The following is a 22,500-nucleotide window of genomic DNA, read 5'->3' on the forward strand; positions in this document are numbered from 1 at the left end:
AATAGTAATAGTAATAATAATGAAATCTGAGTAATTTTAGGTCCAAAAACAGTGTGAATTAAAAAGGGTGATTTTACACCATGTTTGCTCTGAAATTTTTCATTTAAGAGGATCCAATTATGAAAAGGCTTCACTAAGTAGATACATGTAAATGTTTGTAGAATAGACTCAATTCTTTTGTACCAGCTTGAAATTTGTCTCCCCATGCACTCCACACTTCAGTGGGGATCTGCAGGTAACAGGAAGCGCTCACTGCACCTTTAACACCGCCCAGAGAGCTGTGGGTAAAGACGACTTCACCCTCATCCCTGAAGGAACCAATGGCACTGAGGAAAGGATGTCCATCATCTGGGACAAATGTGTGGTGAGGCAGAAATACTAGTCTGCAAATAATAAGGAGAGACATTTAATCACAAGCTGCTACAGTGCACTTCCTTCAGTCGTATAAACAAAATCAATCCATGGTCATGTGAGTTTAAATACTCCCCACCGAACAGACAAGCACACTCGAGTGAACACAAACACAACCAAGACAAGCTGTCATCTCTCCCTGTGGTCATCCTCATTCATAGGTAACTGGGAAAATGGACGAAAATCAGTTTGTGGCTGTCACCAGCACCAACGCTGCTAAAATCTTCAACCTGTACCCACGCAAGGGCCGCATCGCCGTGGGTTCAGACGCCGATCTGGTTCTGTGGGACCCTGATGTCACGAAGATCATCTCAGCGAAGAGCCACAATCTGGTGAGATCTGTGTTTACTTTATTAACACACGTTCGTAAGTCAAAATACTACCAGAATGAAGTCGAAATACTACCAGAATAATGTCGAAATACTACGAGAATGAAGTCGAAATACTACGAGAATGAAGTCGAAATACTATGAGAATGAAGTCGAAATACTACCAGAATAAAGTCAAAATACTACCAGAATAAAGTTGAAATACTACCAGAATAAAGTCTAAATACTATGAGAATAAAGTCGAAATACTACAAGAATGAAGTCGAAATACTACAACAGGGATCATCAAATCTGGACCTCGAGATCCATTTTCCTGCAGAGTTTAGCTCTTACCCTAATCAAACACACCTGAGCATGCTAATCAAGGTCTTCAGGATCATTAGAGAATAACAGGTAGGTGAGTGTGATCAGGGTTGGAGCTAAACTCTGCAGCGCATTGGACCTCCAGGGTAAGATTTGAGGAACCCTGTATCACAAGAATGAAGTCGAAATGCTATGAGAATGAAGTCGAAATACTATAAGAATGAAGTCGAAATACTACCAGAATAAAGTCAAAATACTACCAGAATAAAGTTGAAATACTACCAGGATAAAGTCGAAATACTATGAGAATAAAGTCGAAATACTACAAGAATGAAGTCGAAATACTACAACAGGGATCATCAAATCTGGACCTCGAGATCCATTTTCCTGCAGAGTTTAGCTCTTACCCTAATCAAACACACCTGAGCATGCTAATCAAGGTCTTCAGGATCATTAGAGAATAACAGGTAGGTGAGTGTGATCAGGGTTGGAGCTAAACTCTGCAGCGCATTAGACCTCCAGGGTAAGATTTGAGGAACCCTGTATCACAAGAATGAAGTCGAAATGCTATGAGAATGAAGTCGAAATACTATAAGAATGAAGTCGAAATACTACCAGAATAAAGTCGAAATACTGAGATTGAAGTCGTAATACTACAAGAATGAAGTTGAAATATGACCAGAATAAAGTCGAAATACTACCAGAATAAAGTTGAAATACTACCAGAATAAAGTCTAAATACTATGAGAATAAAGTCGAAATACTACAAGAATGAAGTCGAAATACTACCAGAATAAAGTCGAAATACTACCTGAATAAAGTCTAAATACTACGAGAATGAAGTTGAAATACTTCCAGAATAAAGTCTAAATGCTATGAGAATAAAGTCGAAATACTATGAGAATGAAGTCGAAATACTACCAGAATAAAGTCGAAATACTACGAGAATTGAGTCGAAATACTGCGAGAATGAAGTCGAAATACTACGAGAATGAAGTCGAAATGCTACAAGAATGAAGACAAATACTACGAGAATGAAGTCAAAATACTATAAGAATGAAGTCTAAATACTACCAGAATAAAGTCGAAATACTATGAGAATAAAGATGAAATACTATGAGAATAAAGATGAAATACTACGAGAATGAAGTCAAAATACTATAAGAATGAAGTCTAAATACTACCAGAATAAAGTCGAAATACTATGAGATTTAAAATTGAAATACTACGAGAATGAAGTCGAAATATTACGAGAATGAAGTCGAAATACTATGAGAATAAAGACGAAATACTGAGAATAAAGACGAAATACTATGACAATGAAGTCAAAATACTATAAGAACGAAGTCTAAATACTACCAGAATAAAGTCGAAATACTGAGATTGAAGTCGTAATACTACGAGAATTGAGTCGAAATACTACGAGAATGAAGTCTAAATACTACCAGAATAAAGTCGAAATACTGAGATTGAAGTCGTAATACTACGAGAATTGAGTCGTAATACTACCAGAATAAAGTCGAAATACTATGAGAATAAAGATGAAATACTACGAGAATGAAGTCGAAATACTACCAGAATAAAGTCGAAATACTTTGAGATTGAAGTCGTAATACTATGAGAATGAAGTCGAAATACTACCAGAATAAAGTCGAAATACTTTGAGATTGAAGTCGTAATACTACCAGAATAAAGTCGAAATACTATGAGAATAAAGTCGTAATACTACGAGAATGAAGTCGAAATACTACCAGAATAAAGTCTAAATACTATGAGAATAAATCCGAAATACTACCAGAATAAAGTCGAAATACTGAGATTGAAGTCGTAATACTACAAGAATGAAGTTGAAATATGACCAGAATAAAGTCGAAATACTACAAGAATAAAGTCGAAATACTACAAGAATGAAGTCGAAATACTACCAGAATAAAGTCGAAATACTACCTGAATAAAGTCTAAATACTACGAGAATGAAGTTGAAATACTTCCAGAATAAAGTCTAAATGCTATGAGAATAAAGTCGAAATACTATGAGAATGAAGTCGAAATACTACCAGAATAAAGTCGAAATACTACGAGAATTGAGTCGAAATACTGCGAGAATGAAGTCGAAATACTACGAGAATGAAGTCGAAATACTACGAGAATAAAGTTGAAATACTACCAGAATAAAGTCGAAATACTACAAGAATGAAGTCGAAATACTACGAGAATAAAGTTGAAATACTACGAGAATAAAGTTGAAATACTACCAGAATAAAGTCGAAATACTACAAGAATGAAGTCGAAATACTATGAAAATGAAGTCGAAATACTACCAGAATAAAGTCGAAATACTGAGATTGAAGTCGTAATACTACAAGAATGAAGTTGAAATATGACCAGAATAAAGTCGAAATACTACCAGAATAAAGTTGAAATACTACCAGAATAAAGTCTAAATACTATGAGAATAAAGTCGAAATACTACAAGAATGAAGTCGAAATACTACCAGAATAAAGTCGAAATACTACCTGAATAAAGTCTAAATACTACGAGAATGAAGTTGAAATACTTCCAGAATAAAGTCTAAATGCTATGAGAATAAAGTCGAAATACTATGAGAATGAAGTCGAAATACTACCAGAATAAAGTCGAAATACTACGAGAATTGAGTCGAAATACTGCGAGAATGAAGTCGAAATACTACGAGAATGAAGTCGAAATACTACGAGAATGAAGTCGAAATACTACGAGAATGAAGTCGAAATACTACCAGAATAAAGTTGAAATACTACCAGAATAAAGTCGAAATACTACAAGAATGAAGTCGAAATACTACGAGAATAAAGTTGAAATACTACGAGAATAAAGTTGAAATACTACCAGAATAAAGTCGAAATACTACAAGAATGAAGTCGAAATACTATGAGAATGAAGTCGAAATACTATGAAAATGAAGTCGAAATACTATGAGAATGAAGTCGAAATACTACCAGAATAAAGTCGAAATACTACGAGAATTGAGTCGAAATACTGCGAGAATGAAGTCGAAATACTACGAGAATGAAGTCGAAATGCTACAAGAATGAAGACAAATACTACGAGAATGAAGTCAAAATACTATAAGAATGAAGTCTAAATACTACCAGAATAAAGTCGAAATACTATGAGAATAAAGATGAAATACTATGAGAATAAAGATGAAATACTACGAGAATGAAGTCAAAATACTATAAGAATGAAGTCTAAATACTACCAGAATAAAGTCGAAATACTATGAGATTTAAAATTGAAATACTACGAGAATGAAGTCGAAATATTACGAGAATGAAGTCGAAATACTATGAGAATAAAGACGAAATACTGAGAATAAAGACGAAATACTATGACAATGAAGTCAAAATACTATAAGAACGAAGTCTAAATACTACCAGAATAAAGTCGAAATACTGAGATTGAAGTCGTAATACTACGAGAATTGAGTCGAAATACTACGAGAATGAAGTCTAAATACTACCAGAATAAAGTCGAAATACTGAGATTGAAGTCGTAATACTACGAGAATTGAGTCGTAATACTACCAGAATAAAGTCGAAATACTATGAGAATAAAGATGAAATACTACGAGAATGAAGTCGAAATACTACCAGAATAAAGTCGAAATACTTTGAGATTGAAGTCGTAATACTATGAGAATGAAGTCGAAATACTACCAGAATAAAGTCGAAATACTTTGAGATTGAAGTCGTAATACTACCAGAATAAAGTCGAAATACTATGAGAATAAAGTCGTAATACTACGAGAATGAAGTCGAAATACTACCAGAATAAAGTCTAAATACTATGAGAATAAATCCGAAATACTACCAGAATAAAGTCGAAATACTGAGATTGAAGTCGTAATACTACAAGAATGAAGTTGAAATATGACCAGAATAAAGTCGAAATACTACCAGAATAAAGTTGAAATACTACCAGAATAAAGTCTAAATACTATGAGAATAAAGTCGAAATACTACAAGAATGAAGTCGAAATACTACCAGAATAAAGTCGAAATACTACCTGAATAAAGTCTAAATACTACGAGAATGAAGTTGAAATACTTCCAGAATAAAGTCTAAATGCTATGAGAATAAAGTCGAAATACTATGAGAATGAAGTCGAAATACTACCAGAATAAAGTCGAAATACTACGAGAATTGAGTCGAAATACTGCGAGAATGAAGTCGAAATACTACGAGAATGAAGTCGAAATACTACGAGAATAAAGTTGAAATACTACCAGAATAAAGTCGAAATACTACAAGAATGAAGTCGAAATACTACGAGAATAAAGTTGAAATACTACGAGAATAAAGTTGAAATACTACCAGAATAAAGTCGAAATACTACAAGAATGAAGTCGAAATACTATGAAAATGAAGTCGAAATACTACCAGAATAAAGTCGAAATACTGAGATTGAAGTCGTAATACTACAAGAATGAAGTTGAAATATGACCAGAATAAAGTCGAAATACTACCAGAATAAAATTGAAATACTACCAGAATAAAGTCTAAATACTATGAGAATAAAGTCGAAATACTACAAGAATGAAGTCGAAATACTACCAGAATAAAGTCGAAATACTACCTGAATAAAGTCTAAATACTACGAGAATGAAGTTGAAATACTTCCAGAATAAAGTCTAAATGCTATGAGAATAAAGTCGAAATACTATGAGAATGAAGTCGAAATACTACCAGAATAAAGTCGAAATACTACGAGAATTGAGTCGAAATACTGCGAGAATGAAGTCGAAATACTACGAGAATGAAGTCGAAATACTACGAGAATGAAGTCGAAATACTACGAGAATGAAGTCGAAATACTACCAGAATAAAGTTGAAATACTACCAGAATAAAGTCGAAATACTACAAGAATGAAGTCGAAATACTACGAGAATAAAGTTGAAATACTACGAGAATAAAGTTGAAATACTACCAGAATAAAGTCGAAATACTACAAGAATGAAGTCGAAATACTATGAGAATGAAGTCGAAATACTATGAAAATGAAGTCGAAATACTACCAGAATAAAGTCAAAATACTACCAGAATAAAGTTGAAATACTACCAGAATAAAGTCTAAATACTATGAGAATAAAGTCGAAATACTACAAGAATGAAGTCGAAATACTACAACAGGGATCATCAAATCTGGACCTCGAGATCCATTTTCCTGCAGAGTTTAGCTCTTACCCTAATCAAACACACCTGAGCATGCTAATCAAGGTCTTCAGGATCATTAGAGAATAACAGGTAGGTGAGTGTGATCAGGGTTGGAGCTAAACTCTGCAGCGCATTGGACCTCCAGGGTAAGATTTGAGGAACCCTGTATCACAAGAATGAAGTCGAAATGCTATGAGAATGAAGTCGAAATACTATAAGAATGAAGTCGAAATACTGAGATTGAAGTCGTAATACTACAAGAATGAAGTTGAAATATGACCAGAATAAAGTCGAAATACTACCAGAATAAAGTTGAAATACTATGAGAATAAAGTCGAAATACTACAAGAATGAAGTCGAAATACTACCAGAATAAAGTCGAAATACTACCTGAATAAAGTCTAAATACTACGAGAATGAAGTTGAAATACTTCCAGAATAAAGTCTAAATGCTATGAGAATAAAGTCGAAATACTATGAGAATGAAGTCGAAATACTACCAGAATAAAGTCGAAATACTACGAGAATTGAGTCGAAATACTGCGAGAATGAAGTCGAAATACTACGAGAATGAAGTCGAAATGCTACAAGAATGAAGACAAATACTACGAGAATGAAGTCAAAATACTATAAGAATGAAGTCTAAATACTACCAGAATAAAGTCGAAATACTATGAGAATAAAGATGAAATACTATGAGAATAAAGATGAAATACTACGAGAATGAAGTCAAAATACTATAAGAATGAAGTCTAAATACTACCAGAATAAAGTCGAAATACTATGAGATTTAAAATTGAAATACTACGAGAATGAAGTCGAAATATTACGAGAATGAAGTCGAAATACTATGAGAATAAAGACGAAATACTGAGAATAAAGACGAAATACTATGACAATGAAGTCAAAATACTATAAGAACGAAGTCTAAATACTACCAGAATAAAGTCGAAATACTGAGATTGAAGTCGTAATACTACGAGAATTGAGTCGAAATACTACGAGAATGAAGTCTAAATACTACCAGAATAAAGTCGAAATACTGAGATTGAAGTCGTAATACTACGAGAATTGAGTCGTAATACTACGAGAATGAAGTCGAAATACTACCAGAATAAAGTCGAAATACTTTGAGAATAAAGTCGAAATACTACCAGAATAAAGTCGAAATACTTTGAGATTGAAGTCGTAATACTATGAGAATGAAGTCGAAATACTACCAGAATAAAGTCGAAATACTATGAGAATAAAGTCGTAATACTACCAGAATAAAGTCGAAATACTATGAGAATAAAGTCGAAATACTACCAGAATAAAGTCGAAATACTTTGAGATTGAAGTCGTAATACTATGAGAATGAAGTCGAAATACTACCAGAATAAAGTCGAAATACTATGAGAATAAAGTCGAAATACTACGAGAATGAAGTCGAAATACTACCAGAATAAAGTCTAAATACTATGAGAATAAATCCGAAATACTACCAGAATAAAGTCGAAATACTGAGATTGAAGTCGTAATACTACAAGAATGAAGTTGAAATATGACCAGAATAAAGTCGAAATACTACCAGAATAAAGTTGAAATACTACCAGAATAAAGTCTAAATACTATGAGCAGGGTTTCCGCGGGGTCTTAAAAAGTCTTAAAAAGTCTAAAATTTAAAAATCTAAATTTTAGGCCTTAAAAAGTCTTAAATTCGCTGTTCTAGGTCTTAAATAATTTTACACAGGTCTTATTTTTCCGATGTCCATGTAACGCTACCTCTAATGCTCATTTAAATTCTCTTTTTGTTGTTTCCGTGGTGTTGTAGTTCTTTATTTCACTATTCCAAATATAATTTGCTGTATTTAAACTACAAATGAGACCAGCATGCAATAGCCAATCAGCTTTCTGTTAATGGCACGAGTCTCTCTCAGATTGTACCGCAGAAGTAAAATGGATTTAACTTTTTAGCTTTGGGGAAGTGCAAGTTCAGCGATACTTAGCTTGAAAAAACTGAATATAGGGCTTGGCTAAGGCCAGTTGCTAACAACTGTAGATTTTTTTCCTCCCTCTGTGGAAGTAACTGCGTCTTCAGACAGAATCGCAGTAGCAGAATACAGGTCAAACTACCTTTTTCTGTATATAATGTTCTCAATTATAATAATAATAATAAATATATGTCAAGCTAGCTGACCGCCAGCCTTCGAGATACTTTTAAAATGTTTTTTTTTTTTTTTTTACTTGCCCGACCGAACAAACCGCCTGATTAAAACTGAAGTGACAACAGCAAAAGTGACTAGCAAAGCATCGAAAGCCAAGAAATATTTATATTTTAATACATTCAACGTAAACAGAAATTGATAATGGATGGTGTATTTCTGGTCTAGTGACATACTTTAAAACAAATGAATGTAACGTTAACAGCACTCTAAAGAAACACACTGAGGTAAAACTTTAAAATGTATAACGTTAGTTTATTTATAACATGATATAGTTCAGTAATATATCAAGTGAGCTTTTTGCTGAATATTCTGACAATTATAAATGTTACATTGATTTTAGTTCAATAAACAAGTAGTTAGTCTAGTAGTTACTTACATATTAGACAAAATATTTTCACTGTTCTGTTCTGTTTCACCAACGAAAATAGTTCCAAACAAGGATCGCAGCAGAAGTATTCTCCTAGCAACATTTTGCTATGATTCAGCGTTTTGCTCGAATCAGTTGAAGTAACTCGCTCATGAAGTGACTTACCGCCACCTGCTGGTAGTTTACTGTGTTTAAAAGTATGCCTCCACACCCAAAATTTCTAATTTATATATTTATAAATCAATAAATGTATTTAAAACATTAATCTCACTTTTAATTTTGCAGTGTAAATTGTGTAATCTCACTGCTAACAGCCATTTAGAATTTATTAATAAATTCATAAAATAAATTTCAAAGGTAATGCATACATTTCAAAAGAAAAAAAAAGACCTTTATAAAGGTAAATCAAATATGCAGATTTAAGATGTAAAAGCTAATAGAGCACTGATGAAAATATTGTTTTTTACGTCAGATATTTCTAGTGGTACTTTTATGGGGATATTTTGTGTGGAATAGTATCTATCTGCTGATATGAAAAGTTCACTGTATATCATAGTAATAAATTTAATTTATGACAGCCATGAAATTGTTTACTTTTTACATTAAACACATTAAATATTACATATATGCATGTAATATAATATCTATTTCCATTACAGGTTTCGGTCTTAAATTTCATATAAGGTGGTATTAAAAAGGTCTTAAAAAGTCTTAAATTTCACTTGTTCATATCTGCAGAAACCCTGTATGAGAATAAAGTCGAAATACTACAAGAATGAAGTCGAAATACTACCGGAATAAAGTCGAAATACTACCTGAATAAAGTCTAAAAACTACGAGAATGAAGTTGAAATACTTCCAGAATAAAGTCTAAATGCTATGAGAATAAAGTCGAAATACTATGAGAATGAAGTCGAAATACTACCAGAATAAAGTCGAAATACTACGAGAATTGAGTCGAAATACTGCGAGAATGAAGTCGAAATACTACCAGAATAAAGTCGAAATACTATGAGAATAAAGTCGTAATACTACGAGAATGAAGTCGAAATACTACCAGAATAAAGTCGAAATACGACGAGAATGAAGTCGAAATACGACGAGAATGAAGTCGAAATACTACCAGAATAAAGTCGAAATACTACCAGAATAAAGTCGAAATACTACCAGAATAAAGTCGAAATACTACCAGAATAAAGTCGTAATACTACGAGAATGAAGTCGAAATACTACCAGAATAAAGTCGAAATACTTTGAGATTGAAGTCGAAATACTATGAGAAGGAAGTCGAAATACTGCCAGAATAAAGTAGAAATACTGCCAGAATAAAGTCGAAATACTGCCAGAATAAAGTCTAAATACTTTGAGATTGAAGTCGTAATACTATGAGAATAAAGTCGTAATACTACGAGAATGAAGTCGAAATACTACCAGAATAAAGTCGAAATACTATGAGAATAAAGTCGTAATACTACGAGAATGAAGTCGAAATACTACCAGAATAAAGTCGAAATACTTTGAGATTGAAGTCGTAATACTATGAGAATGAAGTCGTAATACTACGAGAATGAAGTCGAAATACTACCAGAATAAAGTCGAAATACTACCAGAATAAAGTCGAAATACTACGAGAATGAAGTCGAAATACTACGAGAATGAAGTCGAAATACTACCAGAATAAAGTCGAAATACTACCAGAATAAAGTCGAAATACTACCAGAATAAAGTCGAAATACTACCAGAATAAAGTCGTAATACTACGAGAATGAAGTCGAAATACTACCAGAATAAAGTCGAAATACTTTGAGATTGAAGTCGAAATACTATGAGAAGGAAGTCGAAATACTGCCAGAATAAAGTCGAAATACTGCCAGAATAAAGTCTAAATACTTTGAGATTGAAGTCGAAATACTATGAGAATGAAGTCGAAATACTGCCAGAATAAAGTCGAAATACTACCAGAATAAAGTCGAAATACTACCAGGATAAAGTCGAAATACTACAAGAATGAAGTCGAAATACTACCAGAATAAAGTTGTAATACTACGAGAATGAAGTCGAAATACTACCAGAATAAAGTCGAAATACTTTGAGATTGAAGTCGAAATACTACCAGAATAAAGTCGAAATACTACCAGAATAAAGTCGAAATACTTTGAGATTGAAGTCGAAATACTACCAGAATAAAGTCGAAATACTTTGAGATTGAAGTCGAAATACTACCAGAATAAAGTTGTAATACTACGAGAATGAAGTCGAAATACTACCAGAATAAAGTCGAAATACTTTGAGAATGAAGTCGAAATACTGCCAGAATAAAGTCGAAATACTTTGAGATTGAAGTCGTAATACTATGAGAATGAAGTCGAAATACTACCAGAATAAAGTCGAAATACTTTGAGAATGAAGTCGAAATACTACCAGAATAAAGTCGAAATACTTTGAGATTGAAGTCGAAATACTACCAGAATAAAGTCGAAATACTACCAGAATAAAGTCGAAATACTTTGAGATTGAAGTCGAAATACTACCAGAATAAAGTCGAAATACTTTGAGATTGAAGTCGAAATACTACCAGAATAAAGTTGTAATACTACGAGAATGAAGTCGAAATACTACCAGAATAAAGTCGAAATACTTTGAGAATGAAGTCGAAATACTGCCAGAATAAAGTCGAAATACTTTGAGATTGAAGTCGTAATACTATGAGAATGAAGTCGAAATACTGCAAGAATAAAGTCGAAATACTATGAGAATAAAGACGGAATACTATGAGAATGAAGTCGAAATACTTTGAGAATGAAGTCGAAATACTGCCAGAATAAAGTCGAAATACTTTGAGATTGAAGTCGTAATACTACGAGAATGAAGTCGAAATACTTTGAGAATGAAGTCGAAATACTGCCAGAATAAAGTCGAAATACTGCCAGAATAAAGTCGAAATACTTTGAGATTGAAGTCGAAATACTATGAGAATAAAGACGGAATACTACGAGAATAAAGTCGAAATACTTTGAGATTGAAGTCGAAATACTATGAGAATGAAGTCGAAATACTGCCAGAATAAAGTCGAAATACTATGAAAATAAAGACGGAATACTATGAGAATAAAGACGGAATACTATGAAAATAAAGTCGAAATACTATGAGAATAAAGTCGAAATACTATGAAAATAAAGACGGAATACTATGAGAATAAAGACGGAATACTATGAAAATAAAGACGGAATACTATGAGAATAAAGACGGAATACTATGAGAATAAAGTCGAAATACTATGAAAATAAAGTCGAAATACTATGAGAATAAAGTCGAAATACTATGAAAATAAAGACGGAATACTATGAGAATAAAGTCGAAATACTATGAAAATAAAGTCGAAATACTATGAGAATAAAGACGGAATACTATGAAAATAAAGACGGAATACTATGAGAATAAAGTCGAAATACTATGAAAATAAAGTCGAAATACTATGAGAATAAAGTCGAAATACTATGAGAATAAAGACGGAATACTATGAAAATAAAGTCGAAATACTATGAGAATAAAGTCGAAATACTATGAAAATAAAGACGGAATACTATGAGAATAAAGACGGAATACTATGAAAATAAAGACGGAATACTATGAGAATAAAGACGGAATACTATGAGAATAAAGACGGAATACTATGAAAATAAAGACGGAATACTATGAGAATAAAGACGGAATACTATGAAAATAAAGACGGAATACTATGAGAATAAAGACGGAATACTACGAGAATAAAGACGGAATACTATGAAAATAAAGACGGAATACTATGAGAATAAAGACGGAATACTATGAAAATAAAGACGGAATACTATGAGAATAAAGACGGAATACTACGAGAATGAAGTCGAAATACTATGAAAATAAAGACGGAATACTATGAAAATAAAGTCGAAATACTATGAGAATAAAGTCGAAATACTATGAAAATAAAGACGGAATACTATGAGAATAAAGTCGAAATACTATGAAAATAAAGACGGAATACTATGAAAATAAAGTCGAAATACTATGAGAATAAAGTCAAAATACTATGAAAATAAAGACGGAATACTATGAGAATAAAGTCGAAATACTATGAAAATAAAGACGGAATACTATGAGAATAAAGTCGAAATACTATGAGAATAAAGACGGAATACTACGAGAATGAAGTCAAAATGCTATAAGAATGAAGTCGAAATACTATGAAAATAAAGCCGAAATACTACCAGAATAAAGTCGAAATACTTTGAGATTGAAGTCATAATACTACAAGAATGAAGTTGAAATACTGCGAGAATAAAGCCGAAATACTATGGGAATAATGTCGAAATACTACGAGAATAAAGTGGAGTGTATGTGTTGTGTTTATGTGATTTAGCTTGGGTTTATCACATTTACGTCCCTTAGTGTGGTTAATTCTTGAGTAAGGTTGTGTTCTTCTGGAGGTGGTTTGCAGTCTGACCAGAGAGCGCTGGTTGTTGTGAGTGAATGTTGGGTGTGGTTTGTGTTACTCATGCGAGTGATGTCATTCTCAGCTCTGCTGGGTAATTGATGTCTCCCTCCTGGTTAGGAGGAGTAACAGTGCGCACAACGTCATCAGGATCTTTTAATGTTTTGTATTTGTGTTCTTCAGCTAACAACACTGGCTTTTGAGGGTAGTGTTCTTTTGCCTAGTGGATGTTATGTTTAAGTATATATCTAAACATCCTAGAATCAAGATTTAAGAAGCAAAATTGTGTAAGGCAGTTAATTTAATATAAATCTTAAAACATAGGTTTATGATATATATTATGTTATACATTATATTGTGTTCTTATTTTATAATAAAAATAGATTAACAACATAATTTATTATACAGTATAAGTATTAATAATATAATATTATTATATATATATTTGCTTTTTTTCCACATATGCAAATGGTTTAATATTATTATTTTTATTGTATTAGTTATAACCTAAATATTGTAAGAATTATGCTTTAAACAAGAAACAGTTATTTTCCTATAGAGAAAACTGAAAATATAATTTATTTATATTTATATATAATTAATTAATACAATTATTATTTATTAAATAATTGTTATATAGGGACTATTTTATGGATAACTATTTATCATTTTTTTAAAGATCAGTATTATATAGTCAATAATATTAAAAATTCAATATATCAGTATTCTATAAAACAATACAAAAAAAACGTACAAATCTGAAAATAATAATAATAGCAATAATACAAATAAACAAATAATAAACTGCAAAACGTGACAGTAATTAGTTAGCATTTATATTAAGAAGCATGAAAACAAAAAAATGACAATATGTAAAGAGCGATATTTATTAATAATAATAATAATCTGTGAATAATAAATGTAAATAAAATAAAAATGCTAAGATTCTATGAAAATTATATTTAAAAATAAAAAACAGTAATAATATTAATAATATAACTAAATATTATGAGAATTATGCTTTAAACAAGAAATAATTTCTATTATTCAGTACTTTTATTCAGTAAAGATTCATTAAATAGATCAAAGTTTTTGTTACAAAAGATCATGTGACCCCAATGCTAAAAATTCAGCTTTACATTACAAAAAAAAAGACATTTTAAAATACATTAAAATAGAAAACAGTTGTTTTAAAATATAATATGATTTCACAATATTAATGTTTTTAATGTATTTTTTTTAATCAAATAAATGCCTTGGTGAGCTTATGAACCTTGTATGTATTAATATTTACACAATTTCACTTCTCACATAAATTGATCTTGTTTATTTAGTTTTTTTAAAAAGACAAAAGTCCTGATTAAGAAAACAGGATTTTTTTTTCTATTCAGATTCGATGTGTGAGCATGTGTGTGTTGATTATCAGACTCACTGAATAAGCTCATGCTGTTTTTAGGTCTTGTGGGATGTACTGTATTGCTTTTAGCAAAGCGCCAGTAGCATTTAGAAGGGTGGTCACAGATTTGCCAGCACACACACACACACACACACACACACACACACACACACACACACACACACACACACACACACACACACACACACACCCTGTAAACTTTAATATACTTCCTCCCTCATTCACTCCCTCTCATTTCCAGCATTCCTTGTTTTCTTTGACTGTATTTGTAACTGGTCTGGGTTCTAACAGCTTAGACATCCTAGACATATTGTTTAAATAGCTGTCTGAAAGGATCAATACTAATTTCCAGCATGGGAATTACCTCTATTTCCACCTGAATATCATGCTTCAGTTTGTGGATAGGATGGGGATTGTTTGTGCAGTGATTTCCTGCTTCCTAACCAACGAAAGCTTATGAAATGTTAGACGCTGGAAATGTTTGTAAATGAGCTGTAGGTTGTTCTTGTTGTGTGTTGTTAGTGTCATGTTGTTGGTTGTTGTTTTCCAGGCGGTCGAGTACAACATCTTCGAGGGCACTGAGGTGCGTGGGGCGCCACTGGTGGTCATCAGCCAGGGAAAGATCGTGCTGGAGGAGGGAACCCTTCACACTACTGAGGGATCCGGCCGCTACGTGAGCCGCAAACCCTTTCCTGACTTCGTCTACAAGAGGATAAAGGCTCGCAGCAGGGTGAGTTATGAATTCAACTGTCTTCATTTTATCTGGTTTTCTAATATGACATTTATGGGTACACAGTTTGTTAGTGACCATATTGATATTGCTCATTATTACTAGTACATAATTTTATGGAATGCTTTAAGACTAATAGTAAGAGTAATTATTATTATTATATTTATTTTGTGCTATAGAATACAAATTTTATATATATATATATATATATGTGTGTGTGTGTGTGTGTGTGTGTGTGTGTGTGTGTTTATATATATTCTTCTATAGAACACAATACTATGAGAATAAGTAATATTTGCTGTTATATTTATAGAATATTATTCTATAAAATCTATAGTTTTTTCATGCTTCTTAATATAAATGTCCATTTTTAATTCTTTATATTATTATTATTGCTGTTCATTTTTATATTTTCTTTTTGTAATATAATGTCAATTTTTTATATATTATTATTATTATTATTATTATTATTGTAATTGTTATTATTATTGAGTATTGCGGTTTTTATAGACTATTATTTTATCAAATATTCTAGTTTTTTTTGTTTCTTAATATAAATGTACATTTTTTATATCATTATTATAATTGAGTATTGCTGTTTATATTTTATAGAATATTATTCTATAATATTATTTTTTGTTTTTGTGCTTAATATAAATGTCAATTTTTATATATATTTTTTATTTTTAAGTATTGCTGTTTTTTTTTTGTTTGGTTCCCCATTTTAATTTTTGTTATTATTATTGTTTTTATTTTTTTAGATTTTTTATAATTTGTTTTAATATAGAAGGTTATTATTTTTTATTATAGATGTTTGTGTTTGTGTTTTTCTTATTAATTTCATTTTGTGTTTTTTTAATAGAATACTGATATATTCTTTTTTATTATTGTTGTATTGTTTTATTGGTTTTGAAAAATTCTACATAATTATTATCCATTAATAAATAATATAGAATTTTAATATAGAGTGTTATTTTTTAATATAGATTACTGTTTTTATTTATTTTTATTTTTATTAAAATTTTCCAATTTTATTTTAATAAAAAATAAATTTTGGTTTTATAGAATACTAATTTAAAAAAAAAATATATATATATTTATTATCCATAATTAAATAATATAAGATTTTAAAATAATGTTATTATTATAGATATTTTTTTATTTTTTGTTTATTATTTTTTTTATAGAATACTAATACATATCTATCTATCTATCTATCTATCTATCTATCTATCTATAATTGTTTTTTTTATTAATGCTGGTTTTATAGAATACTGATTAAAAAAATTATAAATATTAGCAATAAATAAAATAGATTACACTTTTTTTTACATTTTATTCATAAATTACAATTTCATGCCTAAATATATAAATAAAAAAAATTTACTAATTGGTTTTCTGCATTAAAGGTGCCATATAATGCATTTATACAATATTTTAAATTGTTCTCTGATATCTACATAGAAGGTATATGGCATAGGAAAGGGCAAAAATCTCCAGAAACGGTTTTACAGGTCCATTTACAACCCTAGGATTTGTCCCTAGAATGAAATGCTCTGTTATTGCCTTATTTGGAAGGTTCGTGAATATTAATGAGCTCTGCTCTGATTGGCTGTTTCACAGAGCTGCTCATCTCTATAGCTGGCACATGGATAAAAATATATATTTAATTACGGAGCTCTTTAGCCACTTTTAATTTGCGGTTTGTTGAATCTGCCATTTTGAATCGCCGACATTTTACTCTCACTATTGTGATCACATGTGCTCTGTGTAAAGTTGTAATGCAGCGGGAGTGCTTACTTACCACATAAGTTCAGGTGCTTGTGAGTGATGCTCAAGATCTGTAAATCGTTCGCCATCATTAGCGCAGTTATTTCTCCATCATTCACCATCATCAGCGCAGTCATCTCTCTGTTTATGTGGTAAGTGAAATCCTATGTACTGCAATGTAACAGGCTACCACTAGCATTAAGCTAACCGTGTCCCTTCAGTGGCTTTGCCTTATTTTACTGATGTACTGACGTTAATGATGATTGGGCGATGCAAATATTGGGGGCGTAACTATTAACGATCGGGACTATTGCGTAATAGTCAGTGACCTATTTTTCAGTGGTCTTTTGCAAACACCAGATTTATGTAAGAAGGAGGAAATGGTGGTGTTTGAGACTCATGGTATGTCATGTCCATTTACTGAACTGTTATTGTTCAACTATGCCAAGGTAAATACAGTTTTCCATTCTATGGCACCTTTAATGCTTTAACTTTAACTTTATTAATATTATTGCACTGTTGTTTTGTAGCTTGCTGAACTAAGGGGTGTCCCACGGGGTCTCTACGACGGGCCGGTCTGTGAAGTCTCAGTGACGCCCAAAGCTGTGACCCCTGCTTCCTCTGCAAAAACCTCTCCTGCCAAGCAGGCCAATCAACCGGTCCGCAACCTGCACCAGTCTGGCTTCAGCCTCTCCGGTGAGCGGTTTGCAAAAAAAAACCACAGAGATGCATATTTCATTACCATATAGAGTGATATTAGATTTTCATTTTAAAAATGTAAGAATTCCTTTTAAATTCTCGTATTTCAGGTGCTCAGGTTGATGACAACATCCCCCGCCGCAACACCCAGCGCATCGTGGCGCCCCCTGGTGGCAGGGCCAACATCACCAGCCTGGGCTAGATGCCCTCCGTCAGCTGACAAGAGAATAGGGGGTTGGGGGGGAGGGATGTCTATAACGGAGGTGTTTGCTGAGACCAGCGTGTCCCATCGACAACCCTCCACAGGGCCTATGATTCTCCACTCCCTAGTCTCCCAACCCCTGAGCTCTCGCCCGATTCCCCTGTTTTTCTTTTCCCAACATTGCACCACGAGACATCTAGAGAAAAATTAAAGTATTTGCTTCATGTGAAGAGAGAAGGAAAAAATGTAACCTCCACATTTGAGCACTTCTGATTGTATGATTTTTATACTGTACTTTCTACCCACCACGAGTCATGTTATTATTTTTGTATTTAACTTTATTTGCTTTTCGAAATCAGAGGGATCAAGTGCGTGTATTAGAGAAGCTTTTTATCGCTGTTGCTTATTAACAAGGCGAGGGTTAGAGTACTGGGTTTCTTGTGTCATTGCTTGTGGCTAAAAGTCTGTTAAGACTTTTAAGTCTACTACATTAGGAATGTGTTTATTTTTAAGATGGTTTTATTACATTTTTTTTTTTTTTACTCAAACAATCAGTTTACATGAGTATGAACACCTGACCATATTCCGTCCGTGCCCTTTCTGTACCAGTCAATAAAAGAAAGCTTTTCCAGTGGTCGCTGATTAAAAACCATGTGTTGTTTCACAACCAGAGATATTTAATTAACACTGTTAATGTTGTTGAGGAAGAAACCGCATGTAAAAACAAGCAGCTTAGCAATGTTGAAGAAAATAAGAGTGGACCGCAAATGGTTATAGCTGGAAACCTTCCCTGTTCTAGCCTTTAACTCTTTTTTTGCGCAAGTTGCTTCAATGCATGAAGACTAAAAAGAGGATAAAGTCAAGTTTGTATTTGGACGTTAAAAATGGTGAGCTGTTTAGCTACTGTGAAGACTATTGAGAACTTAGCAGGTGCTAGCTATGGACGCTTGTTTCTGTTACAGGATAAAAAATGAATATAAAAGGTAACTGCAACTTTTTGTCTCACATTTCTAACCTTTTCTCGCAATTCTGTTCATATCTTACAATTCTGCCTTAATTCTCACAATTCTGAGTAAAAAAAAGGTCAAAAAGTCCAAATTGCGAAATGTAAATTCAGATTCCCGAGGAAAGCAGTCAGAATTAAGAGATATAAACTCAGAATGGTGAGATGTAAACATTTCTGAGGAAAGAAGTCAGAATTGCCATATATAAACTCAGAATTGCGAGATGTGAACTCAGATTTCCAAGGAAAGAAGTCAGAATTGCAAGATGAACTCAAAATTGGCAGATGTAAACTCAGATTTCTGAGGAAAGGTTAGAATTGCATTAAAACTCAGAATTGCCAGATATCAACGGATTTCTGAGAAAACAATTCAGAATTCCGATATATAAACTCAGAACTGCGCGATGTGAACTCAGATTTCTGAGGAAAGAAGTCAGAATCGTGATATAGCCTAAAAAGTAAGAATTGCAAGACAAACTCAGATTTCTGAAGAAACAAGTCAGAATTACGATATACATGGCTCAGAATTGCGAGATGTGAACTCAGATTTCTAAGGAGAGAAGTCAGAATCGTAATATAAAAAATCTGAATTGTAAGAAACTCAGATTTCTGAGGAAAGAAGTCAGAATTGCTAGACGGAAACGCAGATTGGAGAATTGGAAGGCAAAAACTCGGAATTCTGAGGAAAGAAGTCAAATTTACGATATATAAACTAAGAATTGCAAGACTAAACTCTTTTTCCGAGGAAAGAAGTCAGAATTGCGATATATAAACTGAGAATTGCGAGATGTAAACTCAAAATTGCAAGTCACAATTCTGAGTTTATATCTTACAGTTCTAACATTTTTCCTCAGAACTGGCCGAAAAAAGTCTCAAATGTGAGATAAAAAGTCGCAGTACTTAGTTAAAGAAAATGCTGTATTAGTATTACACAACTTTTAAAGAACAACATGGATATATATCTGAAATTAGTAGCAATTTCCTAACGAACTAAAGCCCAAAGTATACTTAAGTGGTGACACGAACACTTGGTGTGTGTTTACAGCTGAACATGTTGCCTTTAAAAGCATATTGTATTTGATAACGTTGTCCGAACAGCACTCGACACAGGAGTAGAAATGAACTAGAAACGAGACTTGTTGCCACCTTGTGGACAAATTATTTGTGCAAGAAGATGTGGAGTGTGAGTTGAGTTACTCAAAATCAGACTCCACGCACACTAAGTATACTTTGGGCTAAGAGTCAAACCCCCAGCTGGATGTTTCTGTAAGTTGGTTGCAGCGCTATACGAATGTGCCAAGTGAGTTGTGAGATTCGACGGTATTGAGTGACTATGCCGCAACAAATGTGATATTGCAGACCTTACGCTAATGTGTCTTTTTTGTATCTTTAACTCCAAGCTGTGCCTGAGATGTACTGATCACGTTGAATACTTCTAAAAGAGCTTGTTCATGTTTTGTGTTCAAGACAACTCATAGGCTGTTAAATGTAAAATAGCCGGTGAACCGATATAAAGGTGCCAGATTTTTCTCTTAACTCGTCATAGAGTTTTTGAAAGGCTTTTTTTAAGTATGATTTCTCACACCGCTGTTTTTAATGTCGACGTTTATTTTAGTGCCGTAGTAAATGCTACATACTGTAATGATATCATTAAAATAAAAGTCAACGGTTAAAGTTGATTTTCAACCACTGCGCCTGTGGCAGCTCCATGTTTTCGTGGTTTATTTTATCAAAGAATGAATGAGATTTTCATTTAATCTGTTTTTCTTCCAAGTTGGGCTGGAAACCTGAAAAACATTCCTTGAAAACACCAAGGGCAATGCACTGAGCATCTAGTGCGTTAGGTTCGCTAATAAAGCTAGCACAGTATCAAGGCTATGTCAGGCATTGGTTTATTTTGATTTGGTATTTGCTAATGCTAGTTGCTTGTGGTATTGAGGAAGGGACACTCTCATTCCAGCATTTGATTGGAGTCATCAACAGGCTATTTTTAATTCATTTGCTATTAGGAGACGTTTCAAATGTTTTTATCTGCTAACATTTATAGTACACTATATCGAAGATAGTAGATTTCGCCAAACAATTCTTAAAGTAACGATATTCCACATTTTGTGGACGGTGCTAACACTTCTGTTCAGTTCAGACAAAGGCATAGTAGAAACTAAAAATAGTAATAAAAGGCTTTAACTGGATTTAATGTGCCTTGCTTAAATTTCACTATGGATTAGCAATGGCTGGACTTTTTTTGTATAGTCTGTTTTTCATTTAGTAAGCCCCGTCCTCCAGCTGTTGCACATTGGTAAAATCTTGGCCTGTATCATCATTCTCCATTGCTTGCCTTTTCCCCTGTGACTCAACACAGAGAAACACACACACACAAGCTCTGATTCATTCCAGTGCTGCTGACAGGGTTTAAACTTTCACTGCTGCTTGGTTGTTGTATACTTATTGTGTACTGTACAGGAAAACACAACTGATTTTTTTCAAACTGAGGAAATACGGAGCTTCTAAATTGACTTGGTGATGGGGGGGGGGAAATGAGTTGGAGATATCAATGCTTTTGAGTTCTCCTTGCTAATTTGCTTTGAGTTCCCCAGTGAACCCCAGTAAAAAGTGGTTGGAGGATTAAACTATTCAACGCTTTCAATTTTTTTGCTTTGTGTTTACTGGCAAAACACGCATTCTTCATCTGTAAAAGTTGAGTAATGTTTGGTAAAATGAGATGAAAAAAACTATATTCCAGCGCTTGTGATATCTCTTGCAAAACGTTTGTGTTACTCAGAGAAATTTTGTATTTACTCGCAAAACGTCTAAACGTTAATGTTAAAGTTTAGTAATTGACGAAAAACTATATTCCAAAACGTTGAATTTTTGCGTTCCTCTGAGAAACCCTGCGTTCACTCGCAAAACTTTAGTAATGGTAAAATCTAGTCAAATAAGATGGGAGGGAAGGTTTTAATGCTTTTGAGTTCTCTTGCAAAACCTTTGCGTTCCCGAGAGGAAATTTAAATTCGTTGGCAAAATGTGGCTGGAAACTATGTCAAAACGTTTGCATTCTCACACATTTTTGCGTTCATTTGCGAAACCTTGTTCACTAGCAAAACTTTAGTAATGTTGAAGTCTAGTAAAACGACATGGGAGGAAAAACTAGGTGTTTCAATATTCTTTTAATGTTCTCTTGCAATACTTGTGCGTTCCCCAGAGAAACTTTGCATTTGGAAACGTTATGGTAAGGTTTAGTAAAATGTGGCTGGAGGATAAACTATATTTCAAGTTTACAAGTTCTCTTACTTTTTCTGCATTTCCAAGAGATTTTTTGTGTTCACTCGCAAAACACGCGTTCTTCTGAACATTCAGTTTTCAATTTGCAATCACTTGCAAAACTTGAGTAAT

The 22,500-nt window shown here is 32.7% G+C and overlaps 1 protein-coding gene across 1 annotated transcript in view; it reads left to right on the forward strand.

Moving 5' to 3' along the window:
• dpysl2b (dihydropyrimidinase like 2b) overlaps positions 1 to 22,500 on the forward strand; it is a 50,652-nt gene that overhangs the window by 25,644 nt on the left and 2,508 nt on the right. The window contains 5 exon segments of the mRNA XM_073830131.1: positions 187 to 364; positions 573 to 743; positions 15,254 to 15,433; positions 17,734 to 17,899; positions 18,013 to 22,500. The exon segment at positions 18,013 to 22,500 is cut by the window's right edge and continues 2,508 nt beyond it. Coding sequence (XP_073686232.1) covers positions 187 to 364; positions 573 to 743; positions 15,254 to 15,433; positions 17,734 to 17,899; positions 18,013 to 18,104 — 787 coding nt within the window. The 3' untranslated portion in view covers positions 18,105 to 22,500.

This window comes from Garra rufa, chromosome 23 (genome assembly GCF_049309525.1).
Source record: "Garra rufa chromosome 23, GarRuf1.0, whole genome shotgun sequence".
In the NCBI taxonomy this organism is placed as follows: Eukaryota; Metazoa; Chordata; class Actinopteri; order Cypriniformes; family Cyprinidae; genus Garra; species Garra rufa.